This window comes from Plectropomus leopardus, chromosome 24 (genome assembly GCF_008729295.1).
Source record: "Plectropomus leopardus isolate mb chromosome 24, YSFRI_Pleo_2.0, whole genome shotgun sequence".
NCBI lineage: Eukaryota > Metazoa > Chordata > Actinopteri > Perciformes > Serranidae > Plectropomus > Plectropomus leopardus.
In genome coordinates this window covers 15,575,827-15,590,390 of record NC_056486.1, presented here as the reverse complement: position 1 = coordinate 15,590,390, position 14,564 = coordinate 15,575,827, and the positions used below count along the sequence as shown (strand labels likewise).

Below are 14,564 nucleotides of genomic sequence, written 5' to 3'. Positions count from 1 at the left end.
TCACTAGGGGCTGGTTCACGGCAAGCCTAAACCAGCCATAACTGTACAATTTGTCAAAAAGGAAAGTTCGGAGTCTACTCTTGAACGTTGAGACATGAATGTTTGCAAATGCAGAGAAAAGAGGACAGATGAGCTCAGTGTATCATGGGAAGTCCGACAGCAGACTAGGCCTATATCATCATAACTGGAGGCTGGTTCAAAGCAAGTCTGAGCCAGCCCTTACTATAACCTTTATCCAAAAGGGAAAATCTTGAGTCTACTCTTAAATGAGGAGACATGAATGTTTGCAAAAGGAGATAAATAGAAGAAGAAATAACCTCAGTGTATCATAGGAAGGCCCCCTAGACCGGTTCAAGGCAAGCGTGAGCCAGCCCTAACAGTATACTTTCTCAAAGAGGAAAGTCTTAAATGTGGGGACATGGACGTTTGCAAATGGAGAAAAAGAGAGGGGGGAGAAGAGCTTAGTGTATCGTAGGAAGTCCCCCAGCAGACTACATATATAGCCTTAACTTTAATCTCTATCAAAGAGGGAAGTCTTACGTTTACTCTTAAACGTGGAGACTTCTGGTTATTACGCAATTATTTTTAGACCAGTCACACACAATTTAACTAGCTGTGAACAAATCGAACCCGCATATAGTAATTCACCCCATCTCTAAACTAATCTTTTGCTTCAAGGTGCACTTTGCGCTAAGAGCTCTGCAGCTATTAATGCCCTTTTACTTATGGGATATGGAATATTACGGTGACATTGGGAGATAATCCACTTAAAACCTATCTCATCATTTTTATTTCAAATTTGCTTCCTTTTTTTTTTTAAATGGACAAGTCTTGGATTACTTTTTTTTCCAGGTTTCAAAGAGTTAATTATGGTTCATGAATGTTCCATTGTCTGCCCCTGAAGAGAAAGAGCGCCGGTTTATTGACATTTACAGCTGACACGGGTGAAAGAAACATTAATAAATGAACCGCCTCCATTTATTGAATATAATATTTATCTGTATTGAATAAGATGAATATAACAGCAACCAACGGAGGAAAGGGTTATTTGATTATTGTAAACTAACCTTGGTTCCCATGAAGGATAAACTAATAATGTGCATCTAGTTGAATTCACCTCACTATTCTCCCGAGCTGTATCATCCAGCATTAACACATCTAAAGATTTGGCTTTGTGGTAACTTAGTGAGTACAATGCATTTTTTGTTTCGCGGGTAAAGTCAATGTTTAGCTTTTTTGTAACTCCATTACTGCAGCATCGCGTTATCATTTGTGTTGTGAGCTCAGTGATCTCAGATAAATCTTCATTTGAACTGCCCCGACTGCATCACCTGCACGATGCTGCCGCTGTAATGAGCTGCTGCTGTGGTGGATCAGGTGCTAATTACATGCAAATTGTGAGCGCAAATTGAATGAAAGGCACAGTGCAAATTTGCCCTGCACTATGTAAATCTGGCCCTTGGTTTAATTTTTTTTTTTTTTTCTTTTTTAGTTCGGAAATTGGTGCCAATAAAGGATTAGCCTGTTGTTATTCTATATTTCATTTATTGTGGACTAATCTCCTGACAAAAACATTGTTTCCTCGAGAAGATGTAAATCTCAGCAAAGCTCACATAAATGTATTTTAAAGACTAATTTCCTGAAAGAGCTGGTCACTGTCGTTTTTAGCAAATGTGTTATTGCAAAACGCACCAGGTTGTTACCGCGGTGTTGAAATGACAATAGATTTGTGCAAGATGTAAGCACTGGTGGAAGAAGTATTTATATTCTTCACTAAAGTAAAAGCACAAATATCAATAATCTATTACAATCAAAGTCCTGCAGTGAAAATGGCACTTTAGCCCTAAATCTATTGCATTTTTTGCCGTTTGAAGAACATTTCAATCTTTTTTTGCACGTTTTCAAAATTAAAGACGTTTCAGAGAGCTTTCCCTAAATTGATTTCATGAAGTGATACCTCTTATTTTCTCGAGGAAACTTGCTCTGTAGCCGTTTCTCCTAAAAAGCTTGAATTTCCTCCGAGGTTTCATCACGACGGTTACAAAAAAACGCTATCATATATTGGATTTGCAGTTAACAGATGCAGCCGAGTTTTACCTCAAATCAGAAGGGGCCGGGTCTTTGGGAGACGGTAATGTGTTGTTAAAAACAGATTAAAAAAAAAAAAAACACACCACCTGTCACCAGCTGGTGGGGGGGAAAAAAAAAAAAAAAGACAAAAATCAATCTTGCAATTGAGATGGAATACCTTTGATTGGAGGTGTTTCTTTTACATTACCAGCAAGTGTAATAGAGATAAAGACAGAAGCACATTTGACCGAATTGAAACCGCAGGGAAAAGACTTGCACAAAAAAACATTTCTAAAGGGTCTGGATAAAGAGCATCTTCAGAAAGCGTCGCGCTTTGCTTGTGTTTTCAGGAGAGCGTGCAGGATCGATGCACACTGACTGTTTGAACATCTGCAGTGGCAATGAATTACTCGTGTGGATCCCCTGTGGTTCCACCTATACCTCAGCGGCTGCTGCAGAGAAAGCTCGCAGCACTGCAGACAACCTCGCTCAGAGTTTCGCTCTTTGCCGTTAAATGAGCTTTTGTCGGGAGTGCTCGTCTTAAGAGTACTATGTGAATCAAATGCACCCTCAGTTATAATTACTCAATTATGTCCCCAGACCGAGAAGTGTTGAGGGCATCACTAGAATTGCTTTGCGAGATTTTTTTTTTTTTTTTACTGTTATTACTTTCCTCCTTTGAAAAGAGACACTGCTGCAAGGACATTTTGGTGAGTTCAAAGAACAGGAGCTGCATATATACAGTATTCAGTGTAAAAAAAAAACACATTAAGACATATAAAAGAAGCAAAGAAGAAAAGAATAAAATGCTGAAGATTGTGCGCTGTTCAGAGGTTAAAATTGAAGCAAATTATTGGCATTGATCAACTCATCGCCTTTGAACAAAGGTCAGATTTCAGATTTCATCCTTGTCACTGAAGCATGAATTATGTAGATTTGAACTACTTATGTTATAGTAACGATATAAATATATATATATAAAAGAAAAAAAGCTTAACCAGCTTTGGAACCTAAGAAAAATAAGTTTGATTTCTTTCAAAAAAAATAAATGCAGAGAAGGCAAAAATCAACTAAACAACAACTCAGCAAAAAAATGGTAAAACAATTTACCGAAAAATATGCAAAAAGTAAAAAAAATAAATAAGAAAATTACCTTGAAAAAGTGCTGAAAATGAAAAAAAATTTTCGTACCACGATTTTAAATATAAAATCATACGAATTTACAAGTATATATATATTTTCTCTGTTTTTATCCCACATTTAATTGATTTCCATATTGCTTAATTATCAGGATTACATATATTTAGTAGGGGCTTAATCTGAGCTGCCTGATAATACATTTTTTCAGGAATGGGGGAGCCAGGCCCCCTTTATCCCTAGAAACCTGTAGGGTTTTAAATCTCACTATTGGTTTCTTTCCCTGCTGCAGAAATCTTTAAATCCACTTATCCCATTCGGCAAAGTCCTTTCCTGGAATATCTACTGTTAATGTTAGGGAGAAAGGAGAAATGTCATTTTTAATTTTAAAAAGTTTTATTATTATTTTATTGAAAAGGGGAAGTAAAAACATATATTTACTCATATCAGACTGTTAGGATTAGTCAAAATTTATCTGTCCATTCATCCATTAATTTTCTTCCTCTTATCCGGAGTCGGGTCAATATACTCAGTGGTTATTCGATATTTCCTGACAGGTTTGCGTTTGCCTTTTGGGCAAAATAATAACTTTTAATAACTTTTTCTTGCTTGTCAGTAAAACTAGGAAGAAATTAGGCTGGACGTGTCATGTAAACCGGAACATCATCTGCATACGTGTTCACTTGCCAGTAAAACTCCACTTATATTATCATTTTGTGTTGACTCAGGAGCTATTTTCATATTTGGCAGAAATCTAGATGTTTTTTTTTAAATATTTCTTTTACTTTGATGATATACTCAGTGGTTATTCAATATTTCCTGACAGGTTTGTGTTTGACTTCGGGCCAAATAATGACTTTTTTTTTTTTGTGACTGTAGAGAGAATAGCTGTTTTTTGGCTTGTCAGTTAAAATATTGAACCGAGGGAAGTAGTAGGCTGCAGTGTGTGGAGAGCATTCTGGGAAGGATAGAGGTGATGGCAGGTGGGGGGGGGGGGGGGCATACTTAGCATTGCCGTTAACTGCTATTTGCATTCGTCCCGCTAACTGTACAAAGCGCTGAAAGCAATGGAAAATTCAGATAGACCCCCTGGAACAAGCTCCCTCCCCACCACCACCTCTTCACCCATATAAAGATGAGTAATGTGTGCAGCGCCGTGCAGGCAGCGGAGGAATATATTATCCCCCTGGCCCGGGTGGCAGTGATGAATGTCCGGGACGAACTCGCTGCACAGTCACCGAGGCAGCACCACGGGCCCGAGAGAGAGCGCGCGGGGAGACGCACAGATACTAAGAGAGAGAGAAAGATAGAAGAGCACTTGAAGCAGTTTGATTTCTTTAGTTTTAAGTGCACTCCACGCTGACAGGATTGGGACAACGTTGCCCCAAGACCACCCTCTCCATCCCCGGCCATAAAGCACGGCTTTAAATCTGCGGGGCATCTCTCTGTTTGATCAAAGTGCCCTGAGTGGACACCCCCCCGTCATCCCTCCCCTGCCCCCCCCCCCCCCCCCCTCCTGACTTCTGACTCCATTGCTGCACTACACCAAAAGAGATGGGTAGTAACAGTCAATTTGCCTGTTTGTTTGATGGAGAGCCGGCCGAATAGTTTTGTCTGAGCCCACAGAGGCCTGCAGCGGCCATCAGATGCGTATCAGTTAGAGACTATGACAACTTAATGGCGGCTCTCTTGTTTTATGTGCATCTGCCTCTTCAAGGTTGTCCCCGCCGCCCACGCCGTTCCGCCGGCCTCGTGTAATGTGCAACTGAATGACAAACAGGAACTTATTGACACCGGTCTGCCATGCTGCCTCTGTAATTAGCATGCATTTGAGTGGAGTGAATCTGTCCGGGGTCGGCCGAGGACGTTCGACGCCCAACGTTCGTCCTCAGGTACACAGTTTAGCGCCCCCACCCCCTGTTTCTTACTTGGCTGCAGGATTAGCAACCCACTCAGAGCCCAGCGGAGATTAATAACCTGTCACTGTGGGTTGCTTTCGACTCCTTTGCCTCACTGTTTTCTTTTGCGGAGGAGGAGGAGAATGATACACTCCTCCTGCCCGCGCCCCCGTCCCCCTCCCCCTGCCTTCCTCGCTGTTCTGCCGAGCCTACCATATACAGTACAATCTGCTTTCCTGTTGCACGCCGCCGTGAGTCTCACCATATTGCAACTGGAGGAGAAAGCAGTAATCGGTGTGGGCAGCGGGTATCCTCTTTAAACTAATTACACAGCACAGAGAGAAGTGATCTGGATGCAGGTTTTCCGGCACCAGAATTAGTGCAGGCTCTGTTTTAAAACGGCAGATTGTTCCTGAGCATGCACTAAATTTCCTAATAAAAGCCAGCGGCTGAGTCCCAAATAAATAGATCCAAAAAAAAAAAAAAAAAAATGAGGGAAGAACCTGTTCTATAACAGCTCATGTAGTGCAATCAGTGTAATATATCATTTGTTTGCTTTGCAGACAGTTCAGAAAGGACATCCCAGGTGCATAGGGTTAAATTTTTTGGCAACAGACAACACCACGAAACTTCCCAGTTTGATAACTTTCAGCAAGGCAATTATTGTTTTTGAATTGCAATTTATTTTTTTATGAAATGTTATGATTTCATATGCAAATTAGGTGTATAAGGGTAAAAGAAATTAGCTATTAATAATAATAAAATATATATATAATTATAATTATATATAATTTATTTATAATTATATATATAATTATATATAACTTATAATTTAATTTATTTATATTTATTTATTTATTTTTTTTGCAAGCATCCTTAATTTTATTTTTAATTTTTTAAGTCGAAGAAATTACTATATAACATAACTTAAATATATTAGAAACTGTCGGAAATTTTAATATTAAATATGTAAATTGTGTGAATGTTTTTAAGTAATAAAAACCACAGAAAATCCCTCCCAGTAAAATTATTATTTTTTAAATTACCAGCTTTCTGAAATTTTAGGTTTAAATATGCAAATTAGGTGTTTTTGGTAATTGTTTATTTATTTATTTATTTATTTTAGTCATAAACACCACAATGAATCTTCCCATAGCAAGACATTTTTTAGAAATATTATAAGCTTTCTGAATGTTATGTTCAAATATGCAAATCAAACTTCCTCATTAAGACAGTCGTTTTTTTATATTACAATCTTTCTGAAATGTTACAAAGTATGCAAATGATGCATTTATTTGATTAAATATGCACTAATTTGCATAAACTTGCAATACAGATATGTGGACACCAATTAAAACCAGTTTTGCTTTTGTTTTTAAAGATTTTTGTTTTTAGATATCCCTTTTTTATCACTTCATGTAAAACATACTGTCAATAGCCTTGAAAAAAATAAAATAATAATGCCATGTTTGTAGAATTTTAATGTTTTATAAATCAGGCTATATAGGACATATGAACAAACCTCTTTTGTAATAACATTAATAATATAGAGAGGAATAAAAGCGCAAAGTTTTGGTATATACAGCTGCTGCTGAAGACCACTGCCAGTCTTTGTCAGGTCTTTAAAAACGTTAAAATCTTGATTAAGACAGACAGTGGTTGAAACATGTTGGCTTTTTTTTAAATAATTAAGCCACTATAATAAAGGCTTTTTAATGTAAATCTCTCTTGATTTTGAAGTTTTTCCCTTTTTTGGAGTGCCTGGATGTCCTTCTTGTTTATCCTAATTGTTATTTACTTGCATATCTCGAGGCAACTCCTAGTTTCTTTAAAAGTAAAATCAACTTTTCCGATTTCACTAGTGGCATAAATGACAAAACAGACGAGAAAACAGGGACTTTTCTGACTGCGGTAAATCAGCAATAAACTCCATTATGGGCCTGTTTCATATAAAGGCCTGTTTTCTGCAGCTGAGGTAAACAGAGGCCGCGTTTTGAGAATTGACGGTGAGCACAATATTGTGGCTTTAAATCTCCACACTGGCAGCGCACAAGCTGGCCGGCGCCCCTCTCAATTTGATATTTTCCGCGGCAGACGCTCTCATCCCCAGTGACATTTGATAGACTTCCAAGCAGCCTGGTCGGCGGGGCCGGGGATAATGGCTCCGTTCAGCTGTTGGTTTCAGGCAACCGAAGCCTACTGTAGTGCAAGAGATCTGAGAGCCGCCGGGCCGTCTGAGGACGACAACGATGTTGATTTTTTTTTGCAGCTTTTTCTCTTTGGTTAAAAGTTTAAAAAAAAAAAAAAAAAAAGTCCACAAACACAATTTCTGCATTAGATTGTGTGTTTTGAAGTCGAGTTCACCCAGAGGGCTAAAACTCAGCTGAGGGCTCCTGATGATGAAGATGCTGTTGGCTGATTTATCGCCAAGCCCTGCTCGTTGCGGAGGATTTTATATCTACTCCTTCCATCTACTTTCATGCAAAAGGACCCGCTCTTAATTTATAATCACCACCTACACATGTACTAATCACCCTGCTTAATCACAACTGGAGAGCCTCATAAACAAGGTATTCATCTGGTCCTAATTGCAGCATTGCCTGCGCATTACACAAAGAACAAATGGAGGAGGCAGGACGGGAGACGGATGTAGAGATTGCGGGGTTAAAACCATGGAAACTCTTCTCAGAGTCCGCTGGAGGACCATATCTCTACCACCATCCATCCCTCTTATGTAAAAATGATTAGTGTTACATTTAGAAAGGTCAAGCCGTTGTCTTTGTGCTGTGGACACTGATGCTGTGTTTGCTTGTTGATTACAGCTTTCGAGAATTAATGGCGTCCGTGTTTCCTGCTAAACTCCGAACTTTTAGCCTGAGAGAGGTGGAGGAAGCCACCGCATGTAGATTTGTTTGAGCAGTTTTCATGTATTTCAAATTAGCTTGATGGATTTTTCTATGATTCCATGATGGCAACAGTCATAGAGTGCCTACATGCATTCGTCTCACTCTCAATAACACAATATATCCAGAGGACCTGGAGGGCGTTTCTTTCAATTTGGCACAAACGTCCACTTGGACTCAAAGATGATCGGATTACGATCAAGGTCACTGAGGCCTTATCCTTCTGATTCTTGTGGACACAATATCTTAAAAACACATTTTTTTTAAAAAAATTTGGCACAAACATCCACTTTGACTCAAGGATGAGCTGATTGTATTCTTTAGTCAACGGTGAAGGTCACTGTGACCTTGCATCTGCATTCTCGTGAATGTTTTATCTCTCAGGCATTGTGTTGTTGGGTTGTCTGTGTGTACGCACATTTTTCCCCATTGTTGTGAATACGATATCTTTAAGAATACCTGGAGGGACATTATTCAAATTTGGCACAAACACAGCAGACTTAATGGTGAAATGATTAGATTTTGGCTGTCATAGTTCAAAGGTCAAGGTCAAGGCTTAGACCCCATCTGTCTCATTCTTGTAAATACAATATCTGAAGAACACCTACAGAGGATGTTTTAAAATTTGGCACAAATGTCTACTACTGATTGGATGTTGGTGGTCAAAGGTCATGGTCACTGTGAAGCTGCATTCATCTCATTCTCACAAACACAGTACCTAAAAGACATCTCCAGGTCATTGTTTTTTCTTGTTTTTTTTTTGTTTTGGCACAAACACGCATTTGGACTCATTGATCAGTTGGTTAGATTTTAGTGGTTAAAGGTTACTGTGACCTCACAAAACGTGTGTACATTTTGACTGGTTCACGGAAGCAAATAACTGTGAGCAAGTCACTTTTTGACTTTGTAGTGTCACAGCCTGGCTTTTAGTTTGGAGAAATGTGTAAAATTAGACGTACATAACGGATTCTGTCAATCAAATCAGCTGCCCTGACACGAAAAGCACCGGCAGAGGAAACCAGCACAAGATCCCAGCAGAGGGCCTGCCCCCCCTGGGGACTGAATAAACCTTAGAGAAACAATACTTTTTGGAGTATTTTCTCATTTTACCATACGAAATGTAAACAATAGCGTCACCATTAAGCCAACAGGTAAACACAACTTCCCTGCAATTACCAACATGCTGTTCAAAAATTAAAAGTAAAAAAAAAAAAGCATAAACAAACAAAGTGGCCCCCCCCCCCGGGGGGGTGGAAAAAAAAAAACAATATTTAAAAAAAAAAAATTCACATTTTAACGTTAGATATGTAATTAGCGTCAACACTAAGCCAACAGGTAACCACAACTCCGTGCTGTTCAAGTAAAAAAAGTCAAAATAAAAAATAAATACATAAAAATAGCATAAAAAAATCTAGAGTCTGAAAAAATATTATATCATATGTAATGTAAATGCTGTTTAAAGAAAGACGGTAACGGATATAACAGTAGGTTTGCATTTCAGGGGTAAATGTCATCTGCATGGGCCCGTTGAGGGTCGGGGCCCCAAAGGTAGTTTTTTTGCACTTGGTTTACTTTGCTAATCCATGCATGCATGTACTGCCTCTTTGCTACTTTTTCTGCATGGGATTTATGATCTAACCTTATTTCATAGTAAATTTTAAATACTAGAGTAAAATATGACATGACAGAGCTCCGTCTGACGTCTATTAAATATCACGAACGAAATATACCACAAAAAATGTCCGGAATTATCCGGATGTGCATTTTGTGAGATATTCTTTGTCGGAACTCGACTGCATGAAAATCAGCCGTATAAAGTGTGGTTTTGATGGATACATTTTGACATCTTTTCGTTCTCATCTTTGCAGATATCCACGATGAGAACGGGTTAAAGCCGGTCATGGTTTACATTCATGGAGGCTCCTACATGGAGGGAACTGGGAACATGATTGACGGCAGCATCCTGGCCAGCTACGGGAACGTCATCGTCATCACAATCAACTACCGGCTCGGTGTTCTGGGTGAGTCCACCAATCTGCGGCTTTAATTAGTTTGGAGAAGGCTGATTGAGTCACAAAGTGAGTTATTGATTTAATCAGGGCTTTAATGACTTTTTGGTTCCCACCGTTTCGCCAACCGGCTGCTCTTTGTGTGAGGGAAAGCTACGGTGGACTGTTTGGGTGGACATGCAGGGAAACCCTCTGAAGCTCTTTGTGGTTACACTTTTGAATTTTGGATATTCGCTCTTGATTACACTGGTTTGTGGGCTTTTTTGTCTCCAGCTTTTATGTTTAGCCATTGGCACTTAGATTTTGGTGGTCATTGCTCAAAGGTCAAGGTCATTGTGACCTCGTCTGTCCCATTCTTATGAGCTTTTCGGCACAAATTTGGCACAAATGGTCACTTCAAGTCAGTGATGAACTGATAAATTAAATTTAATTGTCCTAGGCTAAAGCTAAAGGTCACTCAGACCTTGAATCTGTCACATTATTGTGAACACGATATTTCAAAACAACTTGAGGGAGATCCTCAGATTTGGCACAAACGTTCACTTGGGCTCAAGGATGAACTGATTAGATTTTGGTGATCAAAGGTCAAGGGTCAAGGTCACTGTGACCTCATCTGTTTCTTTTCTGTGAATGTTATACCTGGAGAACACAGAGGGATTTTTTCTTATTTTGGCACAAATGTACACTTGGACATGAAATGATAAGATTCTGGCAGTTAAAGGTAAACAAAGGTAAAGGTCACTGTGATGTCATCTGTTTCTTTGCCTTGTCTCATTCTTGTGAACACTATATCTCACAATGGAACTTTTTAAATTTGACACAAATTTTTATCTCAACTTAAGTATGAGCTGATAAGATTTTGGTGGTCATAGGTCAAAGTCAAGGTCACTAAGACCTCATCTGTCTCATTCCTATGAATGCCGTATCTCAAGAACACCTTCAGGAACCTTTTTTTTTTAATTTGGCACAAATGTCCACTTGGACTCAGGAATGAAATGATTTATAATTTAACGTTTAAAGGTCAAGGTTCCTGTAACCTTGCATTCAGTTAATTCTTTTGAACACAATAGCTCACTTACACCTTGAGGTATTTTTTTCAAATTTGTCACAAACGTACGTTTGGACTCAAGAACGGAAATTTTACATCCAATAAGTCAAAGGGAAACTTGACTGCGACATCATAACGTTCTGCAAAAACGCTTTTCTAACCATTACTCAACATTATATCACAGAAACAGAGAGACTCTAAGTGCAGCTTGGTTGGCATACAGCAACACGGTGGTAAATCTAGTTTTTCCTGGTGCCAATCAGCTGCTAATGGTAGTGTAGGAGGTAGATTTGCATTTTTTGCTTCATTTCGAATGGTTGTGTTCAAATGCGGCCTCGAATGAACCCAAAAGCACAAGATAAGCACATGCAAATTAAGTGAAGACTCACATTTGTAGCCTTTTCAATTACTTTAATCATTCCGCAGCATCAAACATCCAGCGGCCTCAAAAATTCCACGCTGGGAAAATTGATCCGTTGTGATCTGAGCCGGTATCTGCACCCGGGCGCTGTGCATCTTATTTTGTTCCCCGTCTGTAAGATGAAAGTCGTTTGGGGCTCACACAGGGATACTTTATCTTGCCTTTGACATAAAGGTTTGCCTTGTGAATGTCTGTTGCCCGAGAAAATGTCTGAGTGTGAGAGGAGGCTGATAAAATCGAATGTTTGGAAGGGAAAGAGTTTTGGAAACCGGGAGGGAGCCAAGCTGTGGCCATTTTCTGCTCAAGTTGAACCAGTGTTTGAAGTGGAAATGGTGGCCGAGGAGCCTTTTTTTTTTTTCAGAAAGTGTTACCTAATTTGGAGCATAACACGTGAACTTGTCCTTCTCTTTCTAGAGTCTCGTCTTAGTAAACAGCCTGTAATTGGCAAAAGAAGTTCATCGCTCGGGGGCAGATTTAGCAAGCCTGAGTCACAGATGCAAAATTTAACATCAACGACGAGGGGTATTTGTGACCCCAGATGACGTAAATGCGCGAATGCGCTGCTGTAAAAACGAGCTCTGAAGTCGGGCTGCAAAAAGTGCCAGTCCTCAGCTTGTAATGTTGGTTGAGGAAACCATTAAACGAGCTTCAGAAGTGCAGTCACACTCTTCCCTCTGCAAGATGGAAGGCTGCACAGGAGGAAATAGCAGTTTGATAATGCTGGCAGCTCTACAGAAAACTCGGCGGTTAAATCAAAAAAATTCTCATCGCTGGAGTTTTGGCATGAGCTGGGAGCTTGTTCTTACATTCTCTTATGGTGACATGAATAGTGATGTGTGATGGAGAAACGTGCCGCTCCTTTTCCATCCTCTATCAGGCCAACAGTGCCTCCCAGGAGGAGCACTCGCGTACTAGGAGCACAGATTTTTACGCCCGATTCCTCCAGAACTTTCAACTACAGACCCCGCCTTATCAACAGGACGGCTATTCTCGTTTACTTTTACTTATACCCCCAAAACTGTAATGCACTATATAACCCATGCGATCGTAAGCCAAAGACAAAACAACCAAAAAACAACTACAAAGAGACAAAAAAAGACTACAAAGGGATGACAAGTAACTACAAAAAGATGCAAAACAACTACAACAAGATGCAAAACAACTACAAGACTCAAAAAGACTACAAAAAGACACAAAGTGACCACAAATTGACTAAAAAGTGACACAAAATGACTGCAAAGAGACATAAATGTTCTTCAGAGTCTCTTAGCAACTCCCAAGAGACTCAAAATAACTGCAAAGAGATGTAAAACGAATACGAAGAGACAAAAAATTATTGCAAATACTCACAAAATGACCACAAATACAAACATAATGACTGCAAAGAGCTGCAAAGCATCTACTAAGAGACTCAAAATGAGTGCAAAAAGACGCAAAGCAACTACAAAGACACTCAAAATGACTGCAAAGAGATGCAAAGCATCTACTAAGAGACTCAAAATGACTGCAAAGAGACATAAAGCAACTACAAAGAGACTCAAAATGACTGCATAGAGACGCAAAGCTACTATAGGGAGACTAAAAATGACTGCAAAGAGATGCAATGCAACTACAAAAAGACTCAAAACGACTGCAAAGAGATGCAAAGCAATGACAGAGACTCAAAAAAACTGCACAGAGATGCAAAGCATCTACTAAGAGACTCAAAATAACTCCAAAGAGACGCAAAATGACTAGAATGAGACAAAACACAAGAGCAGAGGCTCAAAATGAGAAATGGGAACAAAGAGACACAGAACTGCTGCAAAGAGATGCAATGCAGCTACAAAGGGACACAAAATTACTAAAAAGAGATGCAATATGGCAACAGGTAGACACAAAGGAATTATTAAGACAATATGTCCACAAAGACAAAAAAAAAAACTACAAAGAGACATGATGATGGGATATTCTGTTTTGCTTTACAGCAGCTTGAACTTGCAGAGACTTAGTGTTGCTTAGCAGCACTATACCTTTGTAATTGTGAATTGTAATTGTGAATTTCGCTTTATCTACGCTGTTTGCGGCCGCTTTAGAGTGGAAGTATCTGTTGTGTAGCTCCCGTGCTGTTTGCATGTGGTTCATTGTTGAAACGAAGCCTCGTGCTCATGCTACCGCCGCCGCTGCTGCTCCGCTCCGCTCTGCTCCGCTTACCATTTGTTATAAGGCCGAGCTGTCTGCACCAGTCACTATATTTAGTTGCCTGAGAGCCGCGGGGAAAAGGTGTTCTGGAAAAGTGTGCACCACAGAGAGAGAGATAAAAAAAAAAAAAAAAAAAGAGACAGAAAGAGTGAGAGAGAGAGAATGCAGATGAGGATACAGATAGAGACGGGGAGGTGAGTGGAGCAGGGAGGGAAAACCAGAGTGACAATGTAGAAATGGTGATCTTGTTAGGCTGCAGATTCTGATGTAAAAACACATCCGGCCCTCCAAATCACAGTGTGTGTGTGTGTGTGTGTGTGTGTGTGTGTGGCTCTGACAGGGAAGAGTGCTCCAGCTCCACTAATTGACACACAGTAGATTCACCCTGCGTGCTCCTATTAAATTCTAGTGTCGTCGCAGTCACTGGAGGCGAAGCCATCTTTGCAAAGAAAAGTGGCAAAACTTAAGACTGGGAGCCAAAACAGCAGTGAGCAGCTCTAAACACGACTGGACTCACTGGTGTTTGGTGTCTTTCTGGTCCATAAATCACAGTTGACCGGTGTTATGCAGACGCATTTTTTTTTTTTCCTTACATTAAAAGGCTTGACTACCAACCAGGGACAATGGACAAACCAAAAGAAGACTTGGAAGTAGCTGGTTTTACAGGTCTGGAAGGGTCCTTTATCAGTATTTAAAGTCTGCGACATATTCTTAAAAAACAGGTTATATGAGATCCTACAGAAATGCACCCACAAAATGATATCATACGAATTAGGCGCTCCACGAATGATGTTGCATCCTTAACATAGAGTTGCCGTAGAGTCACAGAGGTTAGATTTAAAGTTACTATAAGCAGGTTTCCGACAAGAAACATGGTGAGAATGCACCTTAAAATGA

General features: G+C 39.7%; 1 protein-coding gene across 1 annotated transcript in view; it reads left to right on the top strand.

The window, feature by feature from the left end:
- The window catches only part of nlgn4xa (neuroligin 4 X-linked a), a 46,533-nt gene that overhangs the window by 17,515 nt on the left and 14,454 nt on the right, over window positions 1–14,564 (top strand). Inside the window, exon 2 of the mRNA XM_042512831.1 lies at window positions 9,877–10,029. Coding sequence (XP_042368765.1) covers window positions 9,877–10,029 — 153 coding nt within the window. The remainder of the gene's footprint in view (window positions 1–9,876; window positions 10,030–14,564) is intronic.